General features: G+C 37.3%; 5 protein-coding genes across 6 annotated transcripts; 1 reads left to right on the top strand and 4 right to left on the bottom strand.

Annotated features, from left to right (window-relative positions):
- Positions 1-3,681: 3,681 nt before the first annotated feature.
- Positions 3,682-6,252, bottom strand: LOC113133558 (ras-related protein Rab-8B). The gene is made up of 8 exons (XM_026312445.1): positions 5,921-6,252; positions 5,391-5,451; positions 5,208-5,268; positions 5,031-5,108; positions 4,827-4,916; positions 4,655-4,720; positions 4,504-4,554; positions 3,682-4,396 (listed from the first exon to the last, which is right to left on the bottom strand). The coding sequence occupies exons 1-8, from the start codon at positions 6,042-6,044 to the stop codon at positions 4,304-4,306; spliced, it is 624 nt and encodes a 207-aa protein (XP_026168230.1). The 5' UTR covers positions 6,045-6,252; the 3' UTR covers positions 3,682-4,303.
- A 408-nt stretch (positions 6,253-6,660) lies between these two features.
- On the top strand, positions 6,661-8,393 carry rps27l (ribosomal protein S27 like). Its single transcript, XM_026312446.1, has 4 exons — positions 6,661-6,812; positions 7,385-7,493; positions 7,947-8,057; positions 8,156-8,393. Exons 1-4 carry the CDS (start codon positions 6,807-6,809, stop codon positions 8,182-8,184), a joined length of 255 nt encoding a protein of 84 aa, XP_026168231.1. The 5' UTR covers positions 6,661-6,806; the 3' UTR covers positions 8,185-8,393.
- On the bottom strand, positions 8,390-11,719 carry dnaja (DnaJ heat shock protein family (Hsp40) member A). The gene is made up of 8 exons (XM_026312442.2): positions 11,567-11,719; positions 10,985-11,128; positions 10,263-10,437; positions 10,045-10,149; positions 9,711-9,938; positions 9,384-9,614; positions 9,188-9,288; positions 8,390-9,077 (listed from the first exon to the last, which is right to left on the bottom strand). Exons 2-8 carry the CDS (start codon positions 11,114-11,116, stop codon positions 8,862-8,864), a joined length of 1,188 nt encoding a protein of 395 aa, XP_026168227.1. The 5' UTR covers positions 11,117-11,128; positions 11,567-11,719; the 3' UTR covers positions 8,390-8,861.
- Positions 11,720-13,084: 1,365 nt separating this feature from the next.
- On the bottom strand, positions 13,085-17,803 carry idh3a (isocitrate dehydrogenase (NAD(+)) 3 catalytic subunit alpha). 2 transcript variants are annotated; one of them, XM_026312547.1, is made up of 12 exons: positions 17,683-17,770; positions 17,304-17,369; positions 16,794-16,856; positions 16,571-16,654; positions 16,170-16,284; positions 15,797-15,984; positions 15,375-15,508; positions 15,180-15,282; positions 14,923-14,987; positions 14,430-14,514; positions 14,058-14,210; positions 13,085-13,958 (listed from the first exon to the last, which is right to left on the bottom strand). In XM_026312547.1, exons 1-12 carry the CDS (start codon positions 17,707-17,709, stop codon positions 13,869-13,871), a joined length of 1,173 nt encoding a protein of 390 aa, XP_026168332.1. In that variant the 5' UTR covers positions 17,710-17,770; the 3' UTR covers positions 13,085-13,868. The 2 variants fall into 2 exon arrangements, with proteins under 2 accessions (XP_026168332.1, XP_026168333.1); XM_026312548.1 differs by lacking the exon at positions 17,304-17,369 and having other exon boundaries at positions 17,683-17,803.
- A 577-nt stretch (positions 17,804-18,380) lies between these two features.
- Positions 18,381-22,009, bottom strand: lrrc61 (leucine rich repeat containing 61). The gene is made up of 9 exons (XM_026311690.1): positions 21,555-22,009; positions 20,462-20,557; positions 20,240-20,386; positions 20,097-20,157; positions 19,810-19,895; positions 19,661-19,726; positions 19,493-19,561; positions 19,166-19,291; positions 18,381-19,041 (listed from the first exon to the last, which is right to left on the bottom strand). The coding sequence occupies exons 1-9, from the start codon at positions 21,580-21,582 to the stop codon at positions 18,935-18,937; spliced, it is 786 nt and encodes a 261-aa protein (XP_026167475.1). The 5' UTR covers positions 21,583-22,009; the 3' UTR covers positions 18,381-18,934.
- Positions 22,010-22,435: the final 426 nt, after the last annotated feature.

Raw genomic sequence — 22,435 nt, 5'->3', positions numbered from 1 at the left:
CATAGACATCATCTTCTGGTACATTCGTGTCTTGGACATCTTTGGCGTCAACAAATACCTGGGACCCTATGTGATGATGATAGGGAAGATGGTAATGAAGTTTAGTGTTTCACAACATGGAAGACAGGACATGTCTCCAATTGGAATGAACACTAAATTGACATTTGTGTTTTCTTCTTGTCTTTCAGATGATTGATATGATGTACTTTGTAGTGATCATGCTGGTGGTGCTTATGAGCTTTGGGGTGGCTCGGCAGGCCATCCTTCACCCTGATGAGGAGCCAACATGGCGCTTGGCCAGAAACATTTTCTACATGCCCTACTGGATGATCTATGGAGAGGTTTTTGCGGACTCGATAGACCGTAAGACTAGAATTCATAGTAAGATTCTGTTTCCTGATTCTGGGCAGATGATCAGCGTTACATTAATTTCTAGGTCTTGAATTATGAGGTGTTTCATAGAAATGCATTACATTGAAACCCCTCAATACTTTGTCTCCCTCTGCTGGTAAACTTTTAACAGTTTCCTAATTTAAAAAAAAAAAATACAGAGTAGGTATTATCTCACCATTCTCAATCACAATCATCTGCCTTCAAGTTTTCTTTTCTATCAGTCTTCTTTCTGTGAGGGTGAAGGAAAGAACACTACAGCAAAAGCCCGGATTAACAAAAACAGTTGTTTTTTAAAGGAAGTTTCTAATATATCTGAATATATAGTATACTGAGATTTAAAAGAGTGCAGAGATCAAATGTACAGCTATAACTTCTTTGTGTGGCTCATGGCAGCAGTCTACGTTTTCATGGCAATCAGCTTGACCTTGACAGAAGTATGATATAAATTATATATATATATTTTATTTAATGTTTTTTTTTTCATGTTTCTGTGCGACTGCATTTGTCTTGGATTTCAGTCTATGCAATGGAAATTAACCGTGAGTATTTTTTTTTTTAAGTCAAGAAAGAAATTCCAATTAACTGAGATTTCATAATAAACTCTATAGCTGAAACTGTATTTTTCACAGCTCCATGTGGAGAACATTTATATGATGAGGATGGAAAGAAACTGCCGCCGTGCATCCCTGGTGCCTGGCTCACACCTGCTATTATGGCCTGTTATCTTCTCGTAGCAAACATTCTTCTGGTCAACCTGCTCATAGCAGTCTTTAAGTAAATACATATCCTAATGCCCTTCTGTCATTTTACCACAAACATCTACAGTACTGTTACACTTGGTACTCACTGGGCTGTGTGTCTTTTCCAACAGCAACACATTCTTTGAAGTAAAGTCCATTTCCAACCAGGTGTGGAAGTTCCAGAGGTATCAGCTGATCATGACTTTCCATGACCGTCCAATCCTGCCTCCACCTCTCATCATCTTCAGCCACCTGTACATCCTCTTCAGCCGGCTGTTTAGACGATGTTCCAAGAAGAAGCAGGAGGGAGAGCTTGACGAGAAGGATCGAGGACTCAGTTAGTCTTTCATGACGGATACAAAACATCTATCCAAAATCTAACTAAAGTGCTCAACTATAGATTAATACATTTGATTGGCTAAATGACATTCATGCTAGACATGATATACTTTATGTATAAAGTGAACAAATTGATTAAAAATATTGTATAATGGGTCACTAAAAATGAATAATCTTATGTTTTAGCCCGCTGACACTTTTAGAAGTTTTAGTCCTGACATATCTATGTGCTCCTGATTTATTTCTACCAGAGCTGAGGCTCAATCCGGAGGAGCTAAAAAATCTGTATGAGTTTGAAGAACAATGTGTAGAAGAATATTTCCGCGAGAAAGAGGATGAGCAGCAGTCTTCCAGTGATGAACGCATCAAAGTAACCTCAGAGAGGTGAAACCCTTTTTCAAGTTTAGTTTAGACATTTCTAAGCATGTGGGTTAAAATTCATACTTATGCAAATGTTTTTTTCTCTTTTGCATTCTTGGCAGAGTTGAGAACATGTCCATGCGTCTGGAGGAGGTAAATGAGAGGGAGAATACTATGAAGGCCTCCCTGCAGACAGTAGATCTGCGCTTGGCTCAACTGGAGGAGATTCACGGAAGGATGGCAGTCGCCCTGGAAAAACTTGCAGGAGTGGACAGACTGGAACTAACGAGAACCTATTCTCGAAACTCCTCCGTGTGTGACCCTTCCTCCCTCCTTCGCCAGAGCAGTATTAACAGCGCTGATGGTTACAGCCTTTACCGTTTCCACATGGACATGGAGGAGTTTGCAGCAAAGCAGAAAGATACAGAGGACACAACAAAGGGCGGTCTAGAAAGACAGAAGAGTCTGCGACAAGCCTCCAGCACTTCTACTCTCAGCACAAAAGAAGGAGGTCAGACCTTAGAAGTTGCTGGTTTTTCAAAATCACGACCCAGTTCATGTGTGGACATTCTCATATCTCCATGTGAACAAAAATCTGTTTCTGTATCATCAAGTCAAGATGCTATAACTAACATGAAACAAGGCAGCACAATGCTGCTCGATAGACTAACAGATAAGAATAGACTAAAGCCCTCTTCTCCTCCAAAAAGAACTAAATCCTTGAGAATCTATCCAGTTGAAGACCAAGCCACATCTCATTTGACAAAGAGAAGGTCTATGAGCACCATCGTTGTCAGCCCTCCCGATGAACCAGAGGAGGCAGACGACCCGATAAAGGAGGCAGAACCGCTGCTGGAAACCTCATCTCCTCCAAAGAGGACTGAATCTCTGAGAAATGTCTCTACTGAAAACCCAAATCAAACTTCACCCATCACAAAGAAGAGGGCTATGAGCAGCATCGTCTACACCCCAACAGAGACAGATGATGATATGCTCCAACATGCAGGCCACAGGTCACTGATGAATGGAAAGAGAAATGTCTCAGACACTGCCGAGTATCTGACTGTAGATGACAAAAAGAATTTGTCCTCTCATAGGTCACACAGCTGGAATGCGAGTGCGAGGAATGCAAAGTGTTTGATAGTGAGCAAGGAGCCAAGAGCCTCTAGCAGTGAGAGAGACCTTGTTGAAGCCTGCAGGATGGTAGCTGTTGGAGGAGAAGATGAGGGAAAGATGAGGAGGGCAAAAAGAGAGGATGATGCACAGGAAAAGAAATGAGAACCACAAAGAGAGTCTTGAAGAAAAGCAGCAACAAAAATCAATAGAAACATGAAAAAAAAAGAAAAAAAAAACAAATTCTCAATATTTGCAGCTAATTTTACACGTCAACGCAGAACCAACATAACAGTCTTCCTCAAAGTTTTACTCTTTACTTTACGTCTTTACTTTTCATTGGTGTAACATACAGTAGCTTACATTACAACTTTTCCCAGGCATAGTGTTTTCACATTGGAGATGGAAAGTGAACCTGTTGGATTCCCTAGAGTTTAAGGTGGAAATAAAATTTATACATGTTAGTTGTGCTTACATTATACACTATGTGGAGAGCAAAAAACATGAATTTTCTATATATGGTTCAAACTTCCACATACAGTCTTTTTAGATATTGTAAAATGTGCTTAATAATGACCCACTCAGAGGTGCCACTTCAGCTTTCATGCACATATTGACAACATGTATTATATACAGCTTCCAACAAACAAACAACCCATTCAGTTTTTTTTTTGTACACAAAAACTTGTGTAAATAAAGGTTCCATTTTAAAAAAATAAATACAAATAAGCAAATACAAGGTTGTATTTATACATTGTTTTTTTTCCTATCACAATACTGTAACTCCTAGGCACACATGAATAAACAGAAATATTGCCACTTCAAACAAAGACCATAAGCCTATTAATACAGTCAGTACTGAGACTTATCTCTCACATCATCTCACAGCATATTTCACAGCATCATTATCATAAATATGACAATAGGTAGTATAAAAATGCTACAATATATGAAAGACTATGATTTATTTTTTCTTGTTATACATTCATAAGACAAATATGTGTAACTAAGATAGTTTCATGAGCTCCAACAGAGGTATTATATATGCCAACAGAATCACTGCCCCCCATGAGCAGAATCTGCAGGATCAGCTACAAACCACCGCTGACAATCACGCAGTCTTTCACATGTGCGGATATACAATATCAGGCCTCATTCCTCATTGATCCTCTTCTGGTCAGTAGATTAAGATGGCATCTCAACCCCTCATGAGCCTGTGAGTTTCAGCTAGCAGTAAGGCCCTCTCATTATGAGCACTTCTGCTGCTGCTGCTGCTGCGAGGACATTCAGGAGGCAGGAACTCTCCCAAACAGCAAAGTCACACTAGCTGTGAGCCACAAACACTACAAATTGGCAATCTAGAGGAGTGAACACTTGAATAGTTTAATTCTTTTAGACTTTTTCTCTGTGATCTTGACTGGCTTGCCTGATCCTCCGGCATTGCTGTCGGTCTAAAAAGAAAAGATATGATTTAATAAAAATGCAATAAATGCAATAATAAAAAGTAAGGTTTCACAGAAAGTGTAGCACAGGTTATAAGCAACTCTTAAACACTTACTGTCTTTGAGCTCAGGTTATGTAATATGTCTCTTCCCATGGTATAAAAAGCCTTGGGTGACAGAAAAAATATGATGAAAGAAAAATTGAAAACAAATGTTAAACGTATCAGTTTAACATTTGTGCTTTCAGGGTTAAATAGTTCCGCTTACCTCCTCCACATTTAGGCTAGACTTTGCACTGGTTTCCAAGAACTTAACTCCATAATCAATAGCCAGCTAAGTGAGATAAAGGTATGTTATTGTGGTGCAGAGATCATTTTAAAAAAATGCACTACATTTGTTTGAGATTGCTTTTTAGTAATAACTGGCAGCAGGAACTCACTTTTTCACCTCTGTCTTTGGACACCTGTCTCCTGTCAGTCATGTCACATTTGTTACCCAGGATCATTTTCTCCACATCAGATGAGGCATGCTGGAACAAGTTAAAAGACTCATTATGCAATGCAGGTTCCTCTCAGTATTAATTTCATTCTAAATATATTAATAGACCTCTTTAATGACTAATATGTTTCAATTCAAAACTCACCTCTTCGATATTTCTAATCCAGTTTTTTATATTTTCAAAAGACTTGTCATTGCAGATGTCGTACACCAACATAATGCCCTGTGAAGAAAACAGTCATCCTCACAAGCACTGTCTTAGACCTAGTGACATATAAGATAGATCTACAGTGAGCAAGTGAAGGATGAAGCAAAGGCTCACCATAGCTCCTCTGTAGTAAGCTGTAGTGATGGTGCGAAATCTTTCCTGTCCCGCAGTGTCCCTGAGAACGTCAAAGCAAATAGAAAAGGTACAGATATTGTTCACTTGTAGGATGGATGTAGGATGGCAGTCTCAGATTAATAAATAATAAATAAATAAAGAGCCTGCTCACATCACACTTACCAAATTTGAAGTTTGACTCTCTTTCCATCGAGCTCAATTGTTCTGATTTTGAAGTCTATTCCTGCATTTGAATAAATGATCAGACAGTGTGACATACACTGATGCTCACTGAATTGATTAGTTACATGACATCACTGTCACATAGATGCATGGCTATCACTTCTGTGATAAGGGAATGTCTTTTTTTTTTTTTACATTACAAACTACTAATCCTATGTCAAGTTACAGAGGATTATTCCAAAATGAACTGCAGTAGTTTTGATCTCATTTTAGATTTAACCTTACTAGTGCCTATCAAGCATCAAGGACAGGAGATCATTATTTTTCTCTCAGTCCCATTGTCTTGCTCATGCGTCCCTATAAACCTTGTGGGACTGTACTATATAATATAAATTAGTGATAGGATACTACCATTACTACATATATTGACCACCATTAGTGCAATGCAGTAAATCATTATATTCTGTTAACATGGACATGCATTATGTCAGACTTGATCTTAAGGGGCGGCTGCAGGGTAGGCTACTCACCTATTGTGGATATGAAGGTGGTGTTGAAAGAGTCCTCGCTGAACCTGAACAGCAGGCATGTCTTCCCGACTCCACTGTCTCCGATGAGCAACAATTTGAAGAGATAATCGTAGGTTTTCGCCATTTCACCAAACTGTAGCCGCCTACGTTTCGATCTTATAAGGGCCCTACTTACCCCGGGATCCCCCAGTCTGGATACCCTCAACTGTCTGTGTAGCAGCAGACTTGCAGCAGACCGGTGCCGAGATAAGTGACGTCACTTTCTGCTTTGCATGACGGTTCATGTAGTTTAAACGGGGGTGGGGGAACCGGTTAGCCAGATAACAGTATTTGTTTGTTTTTAAGCCATTACTTGCTTTTTTAATAACGAACAAAAAACAACCATTCACTGATTATATCCCTCATGTTTTTTTAAAAATATTAATTTAATTATAAAGTGACTGTAATTTACCAAACGGAGCTAATTAATTCATGAAGGTTTAACTCAATGTTGACATGGAGAAACAAAAACCTTCATGAAAACAAAAAATAAGTTTTTCCTCATTTTTATTTTTCCTTTCCATATTTTATAAAAACGTCTTTGCGTCTTATCAAAAATATCACTCCAGATACTGTGCAAAAGAAACAAAACAAAAAAAAAAAACAACAACAAAAAACCCTACAATATTTTGCATCTCCGTCTGTGTATACAGTGAACACTGCTATGCACATTGTTGAAGGTGGCAGATTTGTATTCATGAGACTTTATTTACCAGGTGTTAGTAGTGTAATACTGAGTGATATCATCGCCTCAGCGTTGGACGGTTCAGTTCCTGCTGCTGCACAGTTTCTTCTCCTATCCCACCAGCCCACGTATGCACACAAAAGCGAGTCCAGCACGGTGATAATGCCTGTAAGTTACATTTTTTGTGGTCATTTGTTGCGTTTGAGTTCATATGCAAACAGTAGTGTTTTTTTTTTATTATCGTCAACTACCCGCCGTGAGTCTGTGGGGTTATAACCCTCCGAGAGTAGATTCGATATGAGACAAGCAGCAGCACATGGACTGGAAGTTAGCTAACAAACACGGGTGGCGACTACTTCCTGAAACCCAACAGCATGATAATCGTATCTGTGTGCTATATAAACTGCGATATAAACTTTCATCACGGTTTGTTTAACCAGATTGGTTTTTACAAAGCCAGTTTATTTAGCATTAGCTACTTTTAAGCTAATCTAAGCGAGTGTCTGTAGCTAACAATGCATGTTATTTGTCATGTTGCCTGCAGCTGATCAAAACAAAACAAATGCCTCGACAGTGTGGTATAATTACATGCGTTTATCAGGCAAGATAAGAAAAAAAAAAGTACTTTGTATATATACTTTGCGTACTACAACTCTGCTTTACGGTTACTTTTATTTTACTGAACTTGTGTTTGTCAAATTAAATGTCACCTCCTGTTTTGTATCTTCCACACAATGTAGCTGGCCAGAGATCTCCTCCACCCTACTGTTGATCATGAGAGAAGACAACATAAAAAGAAAAGACTTGTTCAGAGTCCTAACTCCTACTTTATGGATGTGAAGTGTCCAGGTATAATAAGGAGTATATTCAAGTAATCCTGAGAGGTGTCATACATGTTTAAATAATAAAATGCAGTGATTAGTCCATCTTTTACACCATATTATATACATGGCCCTCATTGGTGGAAAGTACTATCCTTAGCTTCTTGCACTTCAAAGTTTTTTATTTTATGCTAGTAAATGCTTCTGATTCACTATATTGCACAGGAAAATGCCAAAAATGTTTCATATTTTAAGTAAATTTTGCTAGTAATCTAATATTTATGTTTTTACTAAAAATTTTTTTTATGTAAAGTAAACTACCTTTACCTATACAGAGTCTTTTAGATGGTAGTAGTAGTTCTTTAGGTTAAGATTTTGAGTACTTCTTCCACCATTGATGGAAATCCTGGAACATCAATGAAGCGCATTTATATAATATGTATTCCATCTGTTTGTTTACAGTTTAGCTGTTTCTTTGCAGGCTGCTACAAGATCACCACTGTGTTCAGCCATGCACAGACAGTGGTACTCTGTGTGGGATGCTCAACTGTGTTGTGCCAGCCAAAAGGAGGAAAGGCCAGACTGACAGAGGGTAATTAATGTTTCAATGTATCATTACCTTCAGCTCACATATACTTATGTTGTAAAGGCAGATAAACTGATTTAGATTTTCTTATTTTAAATTTACAGGTTGTTCTTTCAGGAGAAAGCAACACTAAAAAAAGGATTACCCACCCAACTGTCTGTAATTATGCCTTGCTTTTGATAAAGCCCTTATTTTTCCATTTGTCACAGCATAGTGCATTCAATAATGATGGGTTGTGTCACTATACAGATCTTTTAGTATCATGAATTTCTAAACTTAGTAACAAAATTTTTAATATGCAAAATACTAAATCATTAAATCAATAAAGAAACCTGACAGAAATTTTTAAGCATTCAGGGACTTTTATTGAGAAATAACCAAAAATGTTTGTCATGACTGAAAATACCTTCACAGAAAGCATACATTTAGTCCCTTTGTCTTCTGAATGAAAAGAAAACATGTGCCATAAATGTCTTAGGAAACATATACATATAAAAGACATGGGCAGTAAATAAGGAACATATGTGCCAAGAACACCAAAATTCAGTTTTGATAACTGTGGAAATAGAAAATGTGAGATGAGTACTCCACTTGCATATCACTGATGAAAGAGAAATAAAAACTGGTATTGGCAACTGTTCTTCACTTAAAGTTACTAAGTTATAGTGCACTGGTTTGTGAAAAATGGGAGTTAAAGGTGGATCAAACCTTGTGCTTCACCAGAAAAAGAAAGAAAGAAAAAAAAAAAAAAGTCCAAAACAACATAGAAAGTCCACATGCTATGCAACATATTAGTATCATAGACTACAATCACTGTGTCTGACATTGCACTCCGGCTCTGGGTCCATCCTCATCTTCCTCATAAGCTTCTCCACTGAAGCTCCTCTGTTCTGTCCGCACATCCACCTCACAAAGTTCCACCTCCTCCATGTCATCAGTAATCATCACATCGTCCCTGGGAGGAAGCAGTCTTTCCAGCTGGAACATAAGATGCTCTGGGAGCCAGTGTTTTTCTGGGAATTCCACCTGTAGCATAAATTATATTTAGCTTAAATTTATGTTTACAACTAAGAGTCTGACAAAAATATTGAAATGCTGAGTTTTGTCACATTGGTGGAATTCATCAAGTGCCTTACCTTGAACTGAATAATAAGCTGTCCCCTTTCATAGGGATCCCTAAAAAGTGGCATGCCCTCATTCTGAACACATTTTACATCATTATGCTTGATTACTTCACCTGTTGGTATAAAGACACACGTTAGTGAAATATGAATTATAAAAATTCCCTACCAAGAAAACATTTACCAGGAGGCCAGGGACTCAGTAACTTACCTGGCTCTGTGGTGATGACGAGCATTCTTTTGTCTAATGTTTCAATGGTCTTCTTGAAACCACACAGGGCCTCGACAAGTTTGATATCCAACTTGATTACTAAATTATCATCTTGTCTCTGGAAAACAGGGTGCTCCTTCTGATCCAGCACAATTATAACATCCCCAGGCTCCAATCCAGGTTCCTGGTCACCTTCTCCATGAAATGTAATTTTCTGACCATCTTTCATACCTGCACGACACATTTGTTTACAGTTTAGTTAAGGCATTTATTTCTATCATCCTTTTTTAGAAAGTAACACTGTCTCAGATGAGAGGGTTGACTTACCTTTGTCAACGTGAACTTCAAGAATTTTCTTCTTGCGCTCAACTTTGTGTCCATTGCAGTTCTTGCAGCGATCCTTTGAGTTGAATTTCTCACCCTGTCCCTGGCAGTCTGGACACATGCTTTGGATTTGTTGGATCATGCCTGGTCCAATCTGTTGCACTTTGACTTGTACTCCTCTTCCTTTGCAATTTGAACACTTCTCCAAGGCACCTTTCTTACCACCGTAACCTGTTTAAAAAAAAAAAAAGAAAAACAGGATGTCAGTGGCTGAACTTCAGAAGAAACTTTATTGGATATGGGATTTAAAAAAAAAAAAAAAAAAAAGAATACACACCTTCACATTTTTCACAAATTACATTTTTCTGGAGTCCAAGCTTCCTGGTGGCACCATTGTACATCTCCTCCAATGTAACACCAAGCTGATGGACAACATTCTTCCCTACAGAAGAACAAATATATAAATATAAATTAAACACATATAAGTTACATGAATTAGAAGATATGAACTTACAGCCTACTTCTAGATTCCTTATAAAACTAATAAATCCTTACCTCTTCTCTCTCTCTGCATCCTCCCACCACCTCCAAAGAACATGTTGAAAATGTCCATAGGGGAATGTCCACCGCTCATTCCTCCTTCTTTGATCGCTTGTTCCCCTCCATGGTCATACAAGTCTCTCTTCTTAGGATCTGAAAGGACCTCGTATGCCTGAGATATGAGCTTGAACTGTGGAAATAAAACAAACCATGAGTCATGTTTGAAAGCAAGATAACAGGTTACAAATGATAAATTTTGTTAAATCATTCCTTTTTCTCTCTTGTAAGTGGTAATGACAGACAATTTCATGAGGTAGATGCTTGATATGTATTTTAATATTTTCTGATAATGACTCTGGAAACTTGCAAAAAATGGAAAAAGTGCAGATGACTGCCATCTGTAGCGTTAAACTGTCAGTCCAAGTTCTTCCCATAAATCCTCAGTCTAATGACCACTTCACATATGTTACAAGATTATAAAGACAACGATGCACAATTTATTTTCTTTAATGTTAAATATTAAATTCACTATCTGATAACACCGCAGCCTGAGGCATTTCAGTAGGGTGTGAGGGTTAACCTAAAGAGAGGAGCTGCAACTAGATCCTTCCAGAAAGTTCGCCCTGTCCATTCAACAAGGCGTGCGGTTTAAAATTAGAAAAGGCATTTTCAGCAGGCCAGGGACGGCTGCAGGGACAACCCAAACGTCTCTGCATGTAACTAGCTAACTAACTCACCTTCTCTCCTTCGTTGGGGTTCTTATCGGGGTGATATTTCAGTGCGAGTTTTCTGTAGGCTTTCTTAATTTCTTCCGACGAAGCTTTGGGGCTGACACCCAACAGATCGTAGTAGCCGGTTTCGTGAACCATGATGACAACAATCTAAAATAAAATAAAGCAGAAACACATAAGGTTATAGACATTACATAAAGCTCTGTAGCGTTAAATCAATATTAGCTATGCCCTGAGGGTTTAAACGCTTGGATGAGACGTTAACGTTACACTAAGTCAAAAATCTGAAGTTAACGGTTGCTAAAATATTAACGTTCTCCAATGACCAAGCTCATATTAGCCCCAGTGTCCGCTCTACTCGAGCACAGTTAGCTAAGCTAAAAACAACATTAACCGGTGACTGTTAAAATACAGCAGGGTTTGCCTCAGATAAGGTTACCATGTGGTTAGTTCCATGACAATCCCTATCCAAACATACCGTCTTAGCAATATTAGCGCCACGTTAAGCTTGAATGAAACCGTTAGTGCTTATGAGTTGCACAGGTATATGTTCCGTAAGTTTATATTCCATCGTGCTTCCTTACTCACCGCCTATTACCGCTGTCCTTGCTTTCGTTCCGGTTACACTGAGTGTCGCGGTGGAAGATGGCTGGCTCTTATACCCGCTCAGCAGTGCAGAACTTTCTGGAGCGCTCTGAGTAAAGGAGCCGGATGTTTCGTTGCCTGGGACTGCGGAGTCTAGAAAATACCTGAGCGCTAAACAGGGGGACGGGGGATGGGCTGTCAGGATTTTCCAGGATAGATGCTGTTACACTATATGTTTTATATACTATGTTATTCTCAGGTATATGTTACCATATTGTGGATAAAATCTATCTATACCTATATATAGATATAGATATCTATGTATAGATATAGATATATGAGAGAGAGATAATGTATATAATGTAACATATATAGCAAAATAGCATGCATTTGGACATTTGACAAAATAACAGCTAAAATGTAGGCATGATTATAAGCTCCACTGTCATACTTTCTAATGACTTACTTTTTTTCAGAACATGCTTTAGTTCCACTTAGTTCCAAGTGGAGGCGCCATTAGGTCATATAACACTATCATTGGGATCATCTTGACCTACTCATATTATATAGATAGATAGGATAGATCCATAGACTATAGAATTCTTGGACACCAATCTATAATTGGATTGAAGTATTCCTGATTTTGCAGACTGTTGGTGACCTACTATTGCAGTGATGACTGTATCAGATGTAAAATGTAATGTCATTGTCTAATTTACTTACAGCTTATGGCTAAAGAACACAAGATTTTAAGTATCAAATAATGTTACTATGAGAAAATTGCTTGTAATAGGTCATCAACTCACATTCTATACAATATCTGCACCTGAGTGGACTTTTTCTGAAGAAGAGATATTGCTCCGCTATCTTTGTTCTAATTCAACAGCCCTATGGGGCTTTGCATGAAGATAGGAAAGAAGAGGAAGTTTCTGTCAGTGTTTTTAAGGGTAATCTACATTTAGTTTTCCAGCAGGTATGTAGGTGCCTGAAACAATAAAAACAATGTAAAGAGCAATAGTTCACTGTGATCTCAGCAGGCATGCATGTAGGTTATATTAAACTTTAAAATAACCATTTCTAAACTAATATAAGCTGCTGAATTCTAGTGCCATACTGAAGTTGTTTATTTAAACATATAATCATGATTTATGTGAAAATATGAGATTCTTATGATTTAATTCATAGTTTTAGTGTTGCAGTAACGCAGAGACCATGGGCCAATAGAGATGCCGAGTACCAACACATGCAAAAGTAGACTGTTCTGAAGAAGGACCTCTTCTTCCAAAGAGATGGGTAGATTACGTTAATCCATTATTATGCTTTTTGTATTGAAAGCCATACAGTTTGGAGATCACAGTGAACTATTGCTCTTTACATCGTCTTTCTTATTTCAGGCCCCACAATAAAACTCAATTAGCCTGTTGGAGACATACCAAAGAGGCTCTATCAAGAATACTATCATCTTCCTACTGTTAAGAGATTATTGTGTAACTGTATGAAAATCACACATCACTCACATCATTGTTATCGACATGCATGGAATTTAATTATATTATTGTGTCTTGTCTACACAGAGCAAAAGTAACAGCGAAACCATGTTTGCTTTTTTTAATTAATGAGTAAACCAAAATTGTATTTTAAATGATGAATAATACTTGTATTCACAATACCGGTCACAATGTTTATTTTGATGAATCTTACTGCTAAATAATATATTATCCTCTAATTAATATTTGCCTCTGGTCAACACTCGAGGTGATCATCACTGTAACAACTGAGGGTGCATTTTATGCCCATGACAGTGAATAATATTAATGATAACATTCATGATACATGAGTAAGTGCATTTATACATTTACAATATTGGCAGTAATAAAAAAGCAGCGTGTCCTGAAGAGGAGACTTGGTGCAAAACATTTTCAAGTTTCATGCTATGGAAACCTGATAATGTTTGTATTATTAAGGACTCAAAATAACAGTGTCAAATACATCAGAGAAGAGACCAAATCTGGTCCATAAAGAGACAATACCATACCGATACCAATAGCAGATTAAATTGTTCACCAGAAAAAGAAAAAATTGTTAAAGAATAACATGTACATCTTATATCCATACTTAGGAGCTTTCTCCAAAGCTTTGGAGTGTGCGTAAAAATAAAATATTCAGGATCTTAAATTCCTGAATCTTTAAAAAAAAAAACCCAACAGATTTTGGTTAAAATGAAGCAGATAAAGTTTATCTCATCTTAAAATATGACATGATTAAGTAATGTAGTGCAAAACCTAGCAATGCCCTTTTAGCCTCCTTAAGCATCCTTTGAATCTTGCACCCTTTGACATATTTCTTGCGTGAATTCTGAGCACTTTGAGTTTCCTCCCAGGTCTTTTGTTAGAACCTTTCAGATGGATAATAAAAGTATTAAAAATCAGGAACATGTAACCAAAAATGCATGTTTTCATTTCATGGAAAAAAAAAAAGAAAAAAAAAAGGTTACCTTTTTGTCTCGAATGACGTCAAAGCAGGCAGTTTCGATCTTCTTGGCATGGCCATGCAGGCCCATGTGTCGTAGCATCATGACTGCACTAAGCAGCAAGGCAGTAGGATTAGCCATGTCTTTCCCTGCTATATCTGGGGCAGTTCCATGAACCTGAAAGGAAAAATATACCACAATTCATCATCATGGTTGCCATTTCTATAAACATCAAATTTCAGAAAAGTTAAAGACAAAAAAGCCAAACATTAATTTGCCATCATTAGCTCATTCCACACATAACTTCTACTGTGCAACTCACACTTTGAACATGTAATAGTGAAACCTCTCAACTGCCAAGAAAAAGTCAGACAAATGGCAACAAAAAGAACATACCGACTCAAAGATGGCCACACCATTGGCACCAATGTTTCCACTAGGAGTCACCCCAAGACCTCCAATTAGTCCAGCACAAAGATCACTGTAATGTTAGACACACAGAGTCACCTTTAGATTTATTTTACATGCACATATGCCCTTGTTAATAAAATATCATATACATAGGCACATATTTTGCAACAAATACAGATCATGTCACCATATCGACATTGTTTAAACTTTTGACCTGGTATTTCCTTAATTGGTGTTAAATTATTATTATAGTTTAGGTTTTTGTAATTGTTATTTAATTTCAACAGCTTGTAGAAACGTGATTACATAATTTACTGTAATATGTCAATTCATTTATATACTGTATCTAGAGAATCTAATGTATGCATATCTATATGTGCTGAACAATTAAATTAGGTTGTAAACATGTGCTTATAGAGACCAACCATCTATCATTGAACTTATTAATATCAAAGATTTCCTTGTGACATATATGTACCTCAAGATGTCTCCATACAAATTTGGCATCACCAGTACATCAAACTGTGTGGGATCTTGTACCATCTGAAAAAACATGTGTAACAACACTATTATTCAGAAGTTAGAAGAATGCAATAATACCTGTCAATCCACTTTTATATATCCCCTAGCCTAGCCTCAAACAAACTTACCTCAAAACAAAACAAATTGCTTCTCATTGGTCTAAAACATTTAGACAGATTATACTAATTTATAACAAAAGCTATTAGGACTTACATTAAGGCACACAGTATCCAAGTACATCTCAGTGAATTTCACATCTTTGTTCTTTTCAGCAGCCTCTCTGCATTTTCGCAGAAAAAGTCCATCTGACATGCGCCTATAAAAGATGTTAGCACAGGACAACAATTGAATTTCATCAAATTGCTTTATAAAAAAAAATTAAAGTAATTTGTACTGAATACAACTTACATAATATTGGCCTTATGGACAGCAGTAACACTGGCCCTCTTATTGTTTCTGGCATATTCAAAAGCATACTCTGCAATGCGTTGGCTGGCTTGCTCTGTAATGAGCTTAATACTCTGTACAACTCCATCAACAATCTGAAATAAATAGCATATATAATGATCATAAACAGTATCTGAATTATTTTAAAACCAAATATTAAATGTTTTCTTCCTAATATTAAAAGGCATCTACACAGGCTATAAAAAATTACCTGACACTATAAAGGATACAAAAAGACCACAATGTTAGATTCAATATTTTGATATAAAGAAAATACAAAATGCTGACATGTTGACTCAATAGGGAATAAATTAAATCAAAAGAACAAAACTATACACAATAAAATGTCTCTGGACAAGTAATGTGTTGTTAAATATGCTTACTACATGTTCAATCCCACTGTATTCTCCCTCTGTGTTCTCCCTAATTGTGACCAGGTCCACGTTAGTGTAGGGGGTTTTGTAGCCCTCAATGGATACACAGGGGCGCACATTTGCATAGAGGTCAAAGGTTTTCCTCAGGAGCAGGTTCATAGAGGGATGGCCAGCGGCTATTGGTGTCTTCAAAGGACCTGAAGATTTTTAAATAATGCAAAATTACTTTCTAGTTTGTCAGTCTAGTTTCACAGTTTTGCTGGGGTTAAAGCTACTGGAACAGAAAGATTATTCACTAGTCCCTAGAAAGATATAATAATTGCCATAAGCAACAATTTGTCAAATAATTACATTTTTAGAAAATTGTTTTTAACCATGTTACCTTTCAGGCCAATTTTGTTTCTGTTCATGGATTCTTTGGCATCTGGGGGAATGATCCACTTTCCACCAGGGGCCTGAATGGCTGTAACGTTTCTCTCTTCCCACTGAATAGGTGCCTAGATCAAAAGTGTACATACAACCAAAAGTACTATATTAAATAACTTCATGCATTTTTACAGTTAAATTTAAATAATTGAATTTGTTGCTTATAACTAATAACTAAAACTTTAATAATAATATTAATATATACTTGAATTTCATGTCACATAGTATCTGCTTTGTACGTTGCATATCAATGATTTGTTCAAACAAATATAGTGTTTTATATCACAACCTGAAGATATAATCTTTCTAGTCAATATCCCTGATGAATAATGTTTTTTGTGGTTCTCCAGTACTAACTTTAGCTGCTTCAAAAATCTTCATAACAGCAGTGGAGATTTCTGGACCAATTCCATCGCCAGGGATTAAAGTAACAGTTTGCATCTGTGAGGAAAAACACACAAAGATACATACAGTACATAACATTCAGGCATATGAAAACAATTATGCAGTTCCAAAATTAAAAAGTCAGTTATCAGTTACACCAAAATTGCTTAAACAATTTCATCATGGCTCAACATACCCCACGTATGAATGTTCTGGGTTGTGGAGTCTCTTTCATCAACACTCCAACCACCCTGGACACCTGGCAATAAAAAGGGGTCAGGGTTTTACAGTCCTATATCAAACACTAAGACATGAGATAGACAGGTATGCCTTGGGAGAATTTGCAAAGGACATTCTGAAAGAGGAGACTCCAGGTCACAGCAGCTGTTGGTCCTACATATGTCAGCCATATTAAAAAAAAATCCAATGTATTAAGCATAAATGATGGAAGTTAGAGACACATAAGCTGCCTCAAAAGCCAGCAAGAGTAACAACTTGGCAAACTTAATGTTGCAATGCCGTTAACCTGTAGGACAAGCAAAACAAGTTTAGATTTCAAGCACATCTGAAAGCAGTCAGTAAACTGGTCATCAGATGTAGCAAAACAAAACGCACATTCCAGATTTTAATGCTACTGCTACTGAGGGAGAATTCGAGGTCTTTCCCTAAAGGTGCAAGGATAGTTCAAGTTTAATGCTTAACTTACTTCCTGTGCCTTGATTTTATCCTTGCCATTGACCGACAAGCCCCACTTTCTTAGTAGATTTATAATCTGCAGATGAGGGACATTTCATACACATCTGTTTTCATTATGCAGCTTTATCAGAAACTGTGCAGCTTTAGTACAGGGCACCGTAAAACAAAACACGTAGGGTGAGCTAATGCGCTAGCTAGCTAGCCAAACAGGGCTCGAATCTGGTTGCTATAGTAACTACAAGCAAGTAGCCTGGGCGTTAACATTAGCGTCAAGCTAATTACTGTCGCTGAGGAAGCTGTGTGAACGACAATCACAGAAACTAGCGACAATGAGCTAATTAACCGAAACACGATGCTATAAAAGATTTACACATTTTCTCCGCACATACCGCTGACCTCCATGCCTTCCCTGCCATGCTGACTAACGCTGAGTCAAGGTCGATGAAGCAGTTGTCGAGCAGTTAAGCTAACCACCCAAACTACAAAGCGGATTTCCGGTTGAACTTTTTCTTGGGGGTGGGAGGGGGTGTATTAATTTAATAAATATGAATTATATTATTTGGAATCACATATCATATGATTTGGGGGGAATGTCAATTATTTTGTAATAATAAATGAAATGTTGGACTTTTAATTGCACTTGTAACGCTAATGTTAAGGCAACGTTAAAAACGCGTATCGTCACTCTGGATGTCTTCCGGGATGAAGTAGCCTACTGAAAATTAGGAAAGTTTCAGATAATACCATATAAAGCCCACACTGAACTACATACAAGTTTCTGAGGGTAAAAAACAGAACGATATTTGTTATAAACGGACTAAGATATTCGTATCACTAGATATTCGTAGTTCTTAATCTTAGGTGGCCTGGGACACACAGAAAGTTGCCAACCCTGCACAGGACGATTACCATCAGCAGGTGGCGCTAGTGGATTGTAGCTGAGCGACTTGACTTGATTGCGTATTTCATTGTTCAAACTATTTTTACACGTCCATCGGCTTTGGATGCGCAGATGTATATTATTTATGTATCAATATTTTAAAGGAGATCGTGTAGATATGAGTAAAAATCAAACATGAAGTTCACCTTTTACATTTTTGTAAGCACTGTATTTACCACAAGTTGGTCTTACACATCATAAACCTTATGGTATAAAACAAGCTGAAACAATCATTCAATCGCTTTTTGCTTCAGTTCAGCTTACAAAAAAGGACACATTATGGGGCACATTAAATCCCAAAATTATCCAGTAGTGTGAAATGGAAAAAAGCTCTTAAATAATGGAAACCTATAGAAATTCTTAAGCAGCATAGCGCTTGGCATAAATGCAGGCTAGAACATGGTAAATAATGCACACTGTGCAAGTAAAGACATCTTTGAACCAAACTGACCACTGCTTAACTGACTTAAACTGACTTCAGACCACTTGCATGTATCATCAGATACTGAATGCATAGGATGCAAAAAATGTTCAACAAATGCCTCACACTGCAACACAGAGCATGTGTGTCTGGCAATGAGAATTATCAAGCATTTGGATATAGCTTAATTATTTGAAAAACTTACAGTACATAGTCATTGTATATCACACAACAAAAACTCGCTAAATGCCACACGCAAATGTGTTCAAATTAGCCCAGTTCAGATGGCATACTGCTTCGGCTGTTTCTTCAGGCTCATAGATCTTTCAGTTTGTGAAATTACATGAACAGCTCTGTTGTTGAGGAGTCTGCATTCATGAAGAACATCTGCGGAAAGACAATTATAGGACAATGATTACATAGGACCCCGTGAACAAAATGTAATTATGCTGACAAATGGTTAAACCACATGCAACACTTTAATGACACAGCCTTGCAGAGCATCTCCTACCGTTAAACTGCTTGTAGGCTTCTTCAATAATGGCATTGTTTGATCTCTTTATCTCCCAGTAACTATCTTCCACCCACGGCTTGCAATCAGGATGTTCAATAAGCTGTCCATTCTTGTATAAACCAGCTAAACATTCATAGGGAAGAAAAAATAATGCATTGCAATATCACAAAACTTCAGTTCAATATTTTACTTGACCAAAATAAAAAAAGACATGCCTCAAATGCCAGTGTATGTAAGATAAATTCTACATCCAACATCTTAATCTTATAAACAGTGAGATAACAAATTACAAATATTTTACATTAGTATAACTAACAAATGTACCTTTGATGGTGTCATCGATGTCTTTGCACAACTGGTACAAGTCACTGCCACGTCCAACCACTCTTTCACCTACAATTTAAACAGAAAACAAACCCAGAAATCTTGGGAAACATTCTAATTAGTTTGAACGTTAATGCTGTGCAAAAATATAAATAACAAAAAGCTTACCGTCCAGCACCTTAATGTTGGGGAACATCTCCAGAACTACGGTTCTATATGATGCGTTCCTGCACACTGACACAGAGAAAGTAATTTTGAGTTCATTTACATAGATTTTCTATCAACGATTGTTTTCAAATGAAGTCAGTAAAAATTACCTGGATTAGAGTAATTGTAAGTGTTGTCTTTAAGACGTATATTTTCTAGCTTTCTTAAAGACTGCAGGCAGTGAAGGCTCTCAACACTGCAAAAAAACCGATTAGTTTGTTTCACAGGATGAATTCAGAACATTCCTCTTAAAAACAATTACTGGTAATAAAATATTTTTAACATCTATTTATTTGTTTATGTACTATATAATCATAATCCACAATTTTGCATTTTTTATCGTATTGCATTTTTATTTTTCAGAATAATCATTTGGACAATGGTTATGTAGTGATACCTGGATATGACATTACCAGCCACGTTTAAGTTCTGTAAACTCTCACAACTGCGCAGTGGCTCTGAAATTACAAAAGCAACAACTTAAATAAAATCTGATATCTGAAATTACATCATGGAAATAAAGAATCTTGAAAATCTTACCTAAACTGGAGATCCTGTTAGCAGACAAATTAAGTACAGAAAGCAGTCGAAGAGATGCTAGAGGAGCTAAATTTGTGATATTATTTCCAGAGAGGTCCAGTCTTTCCAAATTTATACACTCCCCAATACATCCAAGATCATGTATTCCTATAAGACATAACAAAAAATTAGAATTAATGTATTTTGAAGACTTAAGACACTGATATATTAATTTCATCTTACCAAGACCTCTCAATTTGAGAAACAGTATCGATTCCAAATCAAATTCTCCTGTACGTGACTTGAGCAGCACAGCAGTTATCTTCTCATAATCTGCATCTGAGAGAATTGGAGAAATCAGACTGCAGCATAACAAAACACATTCACATTTCTATTCTTATATATGCAACACAGACTCCTTATTTGTGAGTCAGCACCACAAAATGAGAATGCCGCAAGCATTGTCTCTTCTGCTTATGGTGGAACAAACAAATAACCCACGCAGTGGTCTCTAAATAGTAAATACCAATTCAAGCGTTCCATTGGTTTAATACATGCACAATGAACAATGAACCTTGCACAATGAACCTTTCCTCTGCCAACTCCAGAGGAAAGGGCCACAAATGTGTCAGATGTTCTTCTCTGTGTGTTACTTATCATTGTACTAACTTGTCAGCTTGGAACTACATTTGGTTTAACTTCCTAAGGCAGACTTCACATCAATAGTCTTTCCTGATCCTAACCAAATAAAAACACACACCCCCATGAATAGAACAGCATCACTGAAAGACAAGGTTCATCTGGTTAACCAGAGATAATGATGTTGGATCTTTTTTTTTTTAACCCAATTTCATGTTGTTTTTGTTTTTCAGATGTACATCTACACAGGTTATATAACGTTACATTAACTTTAGATAAGGTAAATTATATAAGAACTTAAGACTGTCACAACTAAACTGGGGAAATGGGTGTGGCTGAGGTAAGTATGGCCACCAAACACATACTTTGCATGTTAACACCTGCAGAAACAGTGTTTAGCTTAGCTTGTAAGTCAGGCATCACTAATGTTGTTAGCTAATGTTGGTAGCTACCTGCATCTTAGCAATATGAGCGTCGTGATGCAACGGCTGTGTTGTTTCATGAGGATGGTTTTGTCTGATGAAAGTGGGTGGGTTATTTAATGAAATGGTAATTGCTTCCCCCTCCTCCCCCGTGATGGTGACATGAGTCAAATGTTGCGTGACAAACGATGAGTTGTTAGCCACAGCTAGCTAGCATCAGCTGTGGCTAGTGCCTAGCATGGCAACGTAGCAACAAGCTATCCATCACAACTTACCTTGGTCTTTCTCTCGCTTTGAATCCATCGCGGGCAACTTTGCCACCTACTAAACAACCTGTCGCAACAAAAATCGATGCTTTTAACCAAATGCAGTGAAAAGGCAAAGCTGTGGTTATCTGGGGGGAAATGTAAAACTGGCATCTGTCCTGGGGTGCATTCAGGACACGCTCACTGTACTGCTGTGCTGCGATAGGACGCAGGTGGATGAGACGGACCTCGGTCTCTGCAGTCCAGGACAGGATAGGACGAGCTGGAAGATGAAGACGTGTCTGTGTAAAAATAAAGAAATAAAGAAATAAAAATAAAAATGTCCCAGATCGTTTCCTCAGTGCAACAGGTTCTGTCCTTAACGAAAAGTTTTGTTCTCGTTAAAGCACCGAGGAAAATGGTTTTGGATCGGACAGTGGGCAACAGTACGAGCGTTAAGCAGCACTTTACATATTAGAGGGATAATGAAACTAGCATGTCTAATCCAATCAAGCATGATGGAAATGCCATTCAAATATAACACATGACACATTTATTGAAGCGCTGTCTCAATGACGATTGATGGAAATGAATTACAAAATAAAGATACTCACGCTTTATTTAAGCATTTTCAATTTTTGCGACAAACAAACAAACAGTGTTATAATGTAACACTCGTTATAATGCAACATTACATGACACATAACACCTCCACTGCACTCCTCTACTGCAAAACCCTGTTATCGTCACCTTACCAGCAGGGCCCAGTTTACTATTTATTTTTTTGTTTAGTAATTTACTGACTTATTTATTTATTTATATGAGGTCCTATTGGTTTGTCTTGACTCCGGCGGAGTGCTTAAAGAAGCAGATCAGCTTGCACTCCTTGGACTCCCCAGGCAACCTCCAGT

This window comes from Mastacembelus armatus, chromosome 6 (genome assembly GCF_900324485.2).
Source record: "Mastacembelus armatus chromosome 6, fMasArm1.2, whole genome shotgun sequence".
Taxonomy (NCBI): Eukaryota; Metazoa; Chordata; class Actinopteri; order Synbranchiformes; family Mastacembelidae; genus Mastacembelus; species Mastacembelus armatus.
The sequence above is the reverse complement of the archived record's forward strand: the minus strand, read 5'-3'. Positions and strand labels throughout refer to the sequence as shown.

Bases quoted from the DNA above. Each gene is read 5' to 3' on its own strand.
- LOC113133558 (XM_026312445.1), bottom strand. From the start codon at position 6,044: ATGGCGAAAACCTACGATTATCTCTTCAAATTGTTGCTCATCGGAGAC. The intron at 5,452-5,920 runs GTGAGTAGCCTA...ATTCAAATGCAG, and splicing joins CACCTTCATATCCACAATAG to GAATAGACTTCAAAATCAGA. The intron at 4,555-4,654 runs GTAAGCGGAACT...CTGTCACCCAAG, and splicing joins CTAGCCTAAATGTGGAGGAG to GCTTTTTATACCATGGGAAG.
- rps27l (XM_026312446.1), top strand. The intron at 7,494-7,946 runs GTATAATAAGGA...GTTTCTTTGCAG, and splicing joins TATGGATGTGAAGTGTCCAG to GCTGCTACAAGATCACCACT. The intron at 8,058-8,155 runs GTAATTAATGTT...TTAAATTTACAG, and splicing joins AAAGGCCAGACTGACAGAGG to GTTGTTCTTTCAGGAGAAAG.
- dnaja (XM_026312442.2), bottom strand. From the start codon at position 11,116: ATGGTTCACGAAACCGGCTACTACGATCTGTTGGGTGTCAGCCCCAAA. The intron at 9,939-10,044 runs GTGTGTATTCTT...TTTTTTAAACAG, and splicing joins AATTTGTGAAAAATGTGAAG to GTTACGGTGGTAAGAAAGGT. The intron at 9,615-9,710 runs GTAAGTCAACCC...TGTGTCGTGCAG, and splicing joins TGAAGTTCACGTTGACAAAG to GTATGAAAGATGGTCAGAAA.
- idh3a (XM_026312547.1), bottom strand. From the start codon at position 17,709: ATGGCAGGGAAGGCATGGAGGTCAGCG. The intron at 15,509-15,796 runs GTAAGCATATTT...TATTTATTTCAG, and splicing joins ACAGTGGGATTGAACATGTA to ATTGTTGATGGAGTTGTACA. The intron at 14,988-15,179 runs GTAAGTCCTAAT...ATGTTTTTTCAG, and splicing joins TGGATACTGTGTGCCTTAAT to ATGGTACAAGATCCCACACA.
- lrrc61 (XM_026311690.1), bottom strand. From the start codon at position 21,582: ATGGATTCAAAGCGAGAGAAAGACCAAG. The intron at 20,387-20,461 runs GTAAGATGAAAT...TATGTCTTATAG, and splicing joins TCTCAAATTGAGAGGTCTTG to GAATACATGATCTTGGATGT. The intron at 19,042-19,165 runs GTAGGAGATGCT...GTCTTTCCGCAG, and splicing joins AGCCTACAAGCAGTTTAACG to ATGTTCTTCATGAATGCAGA.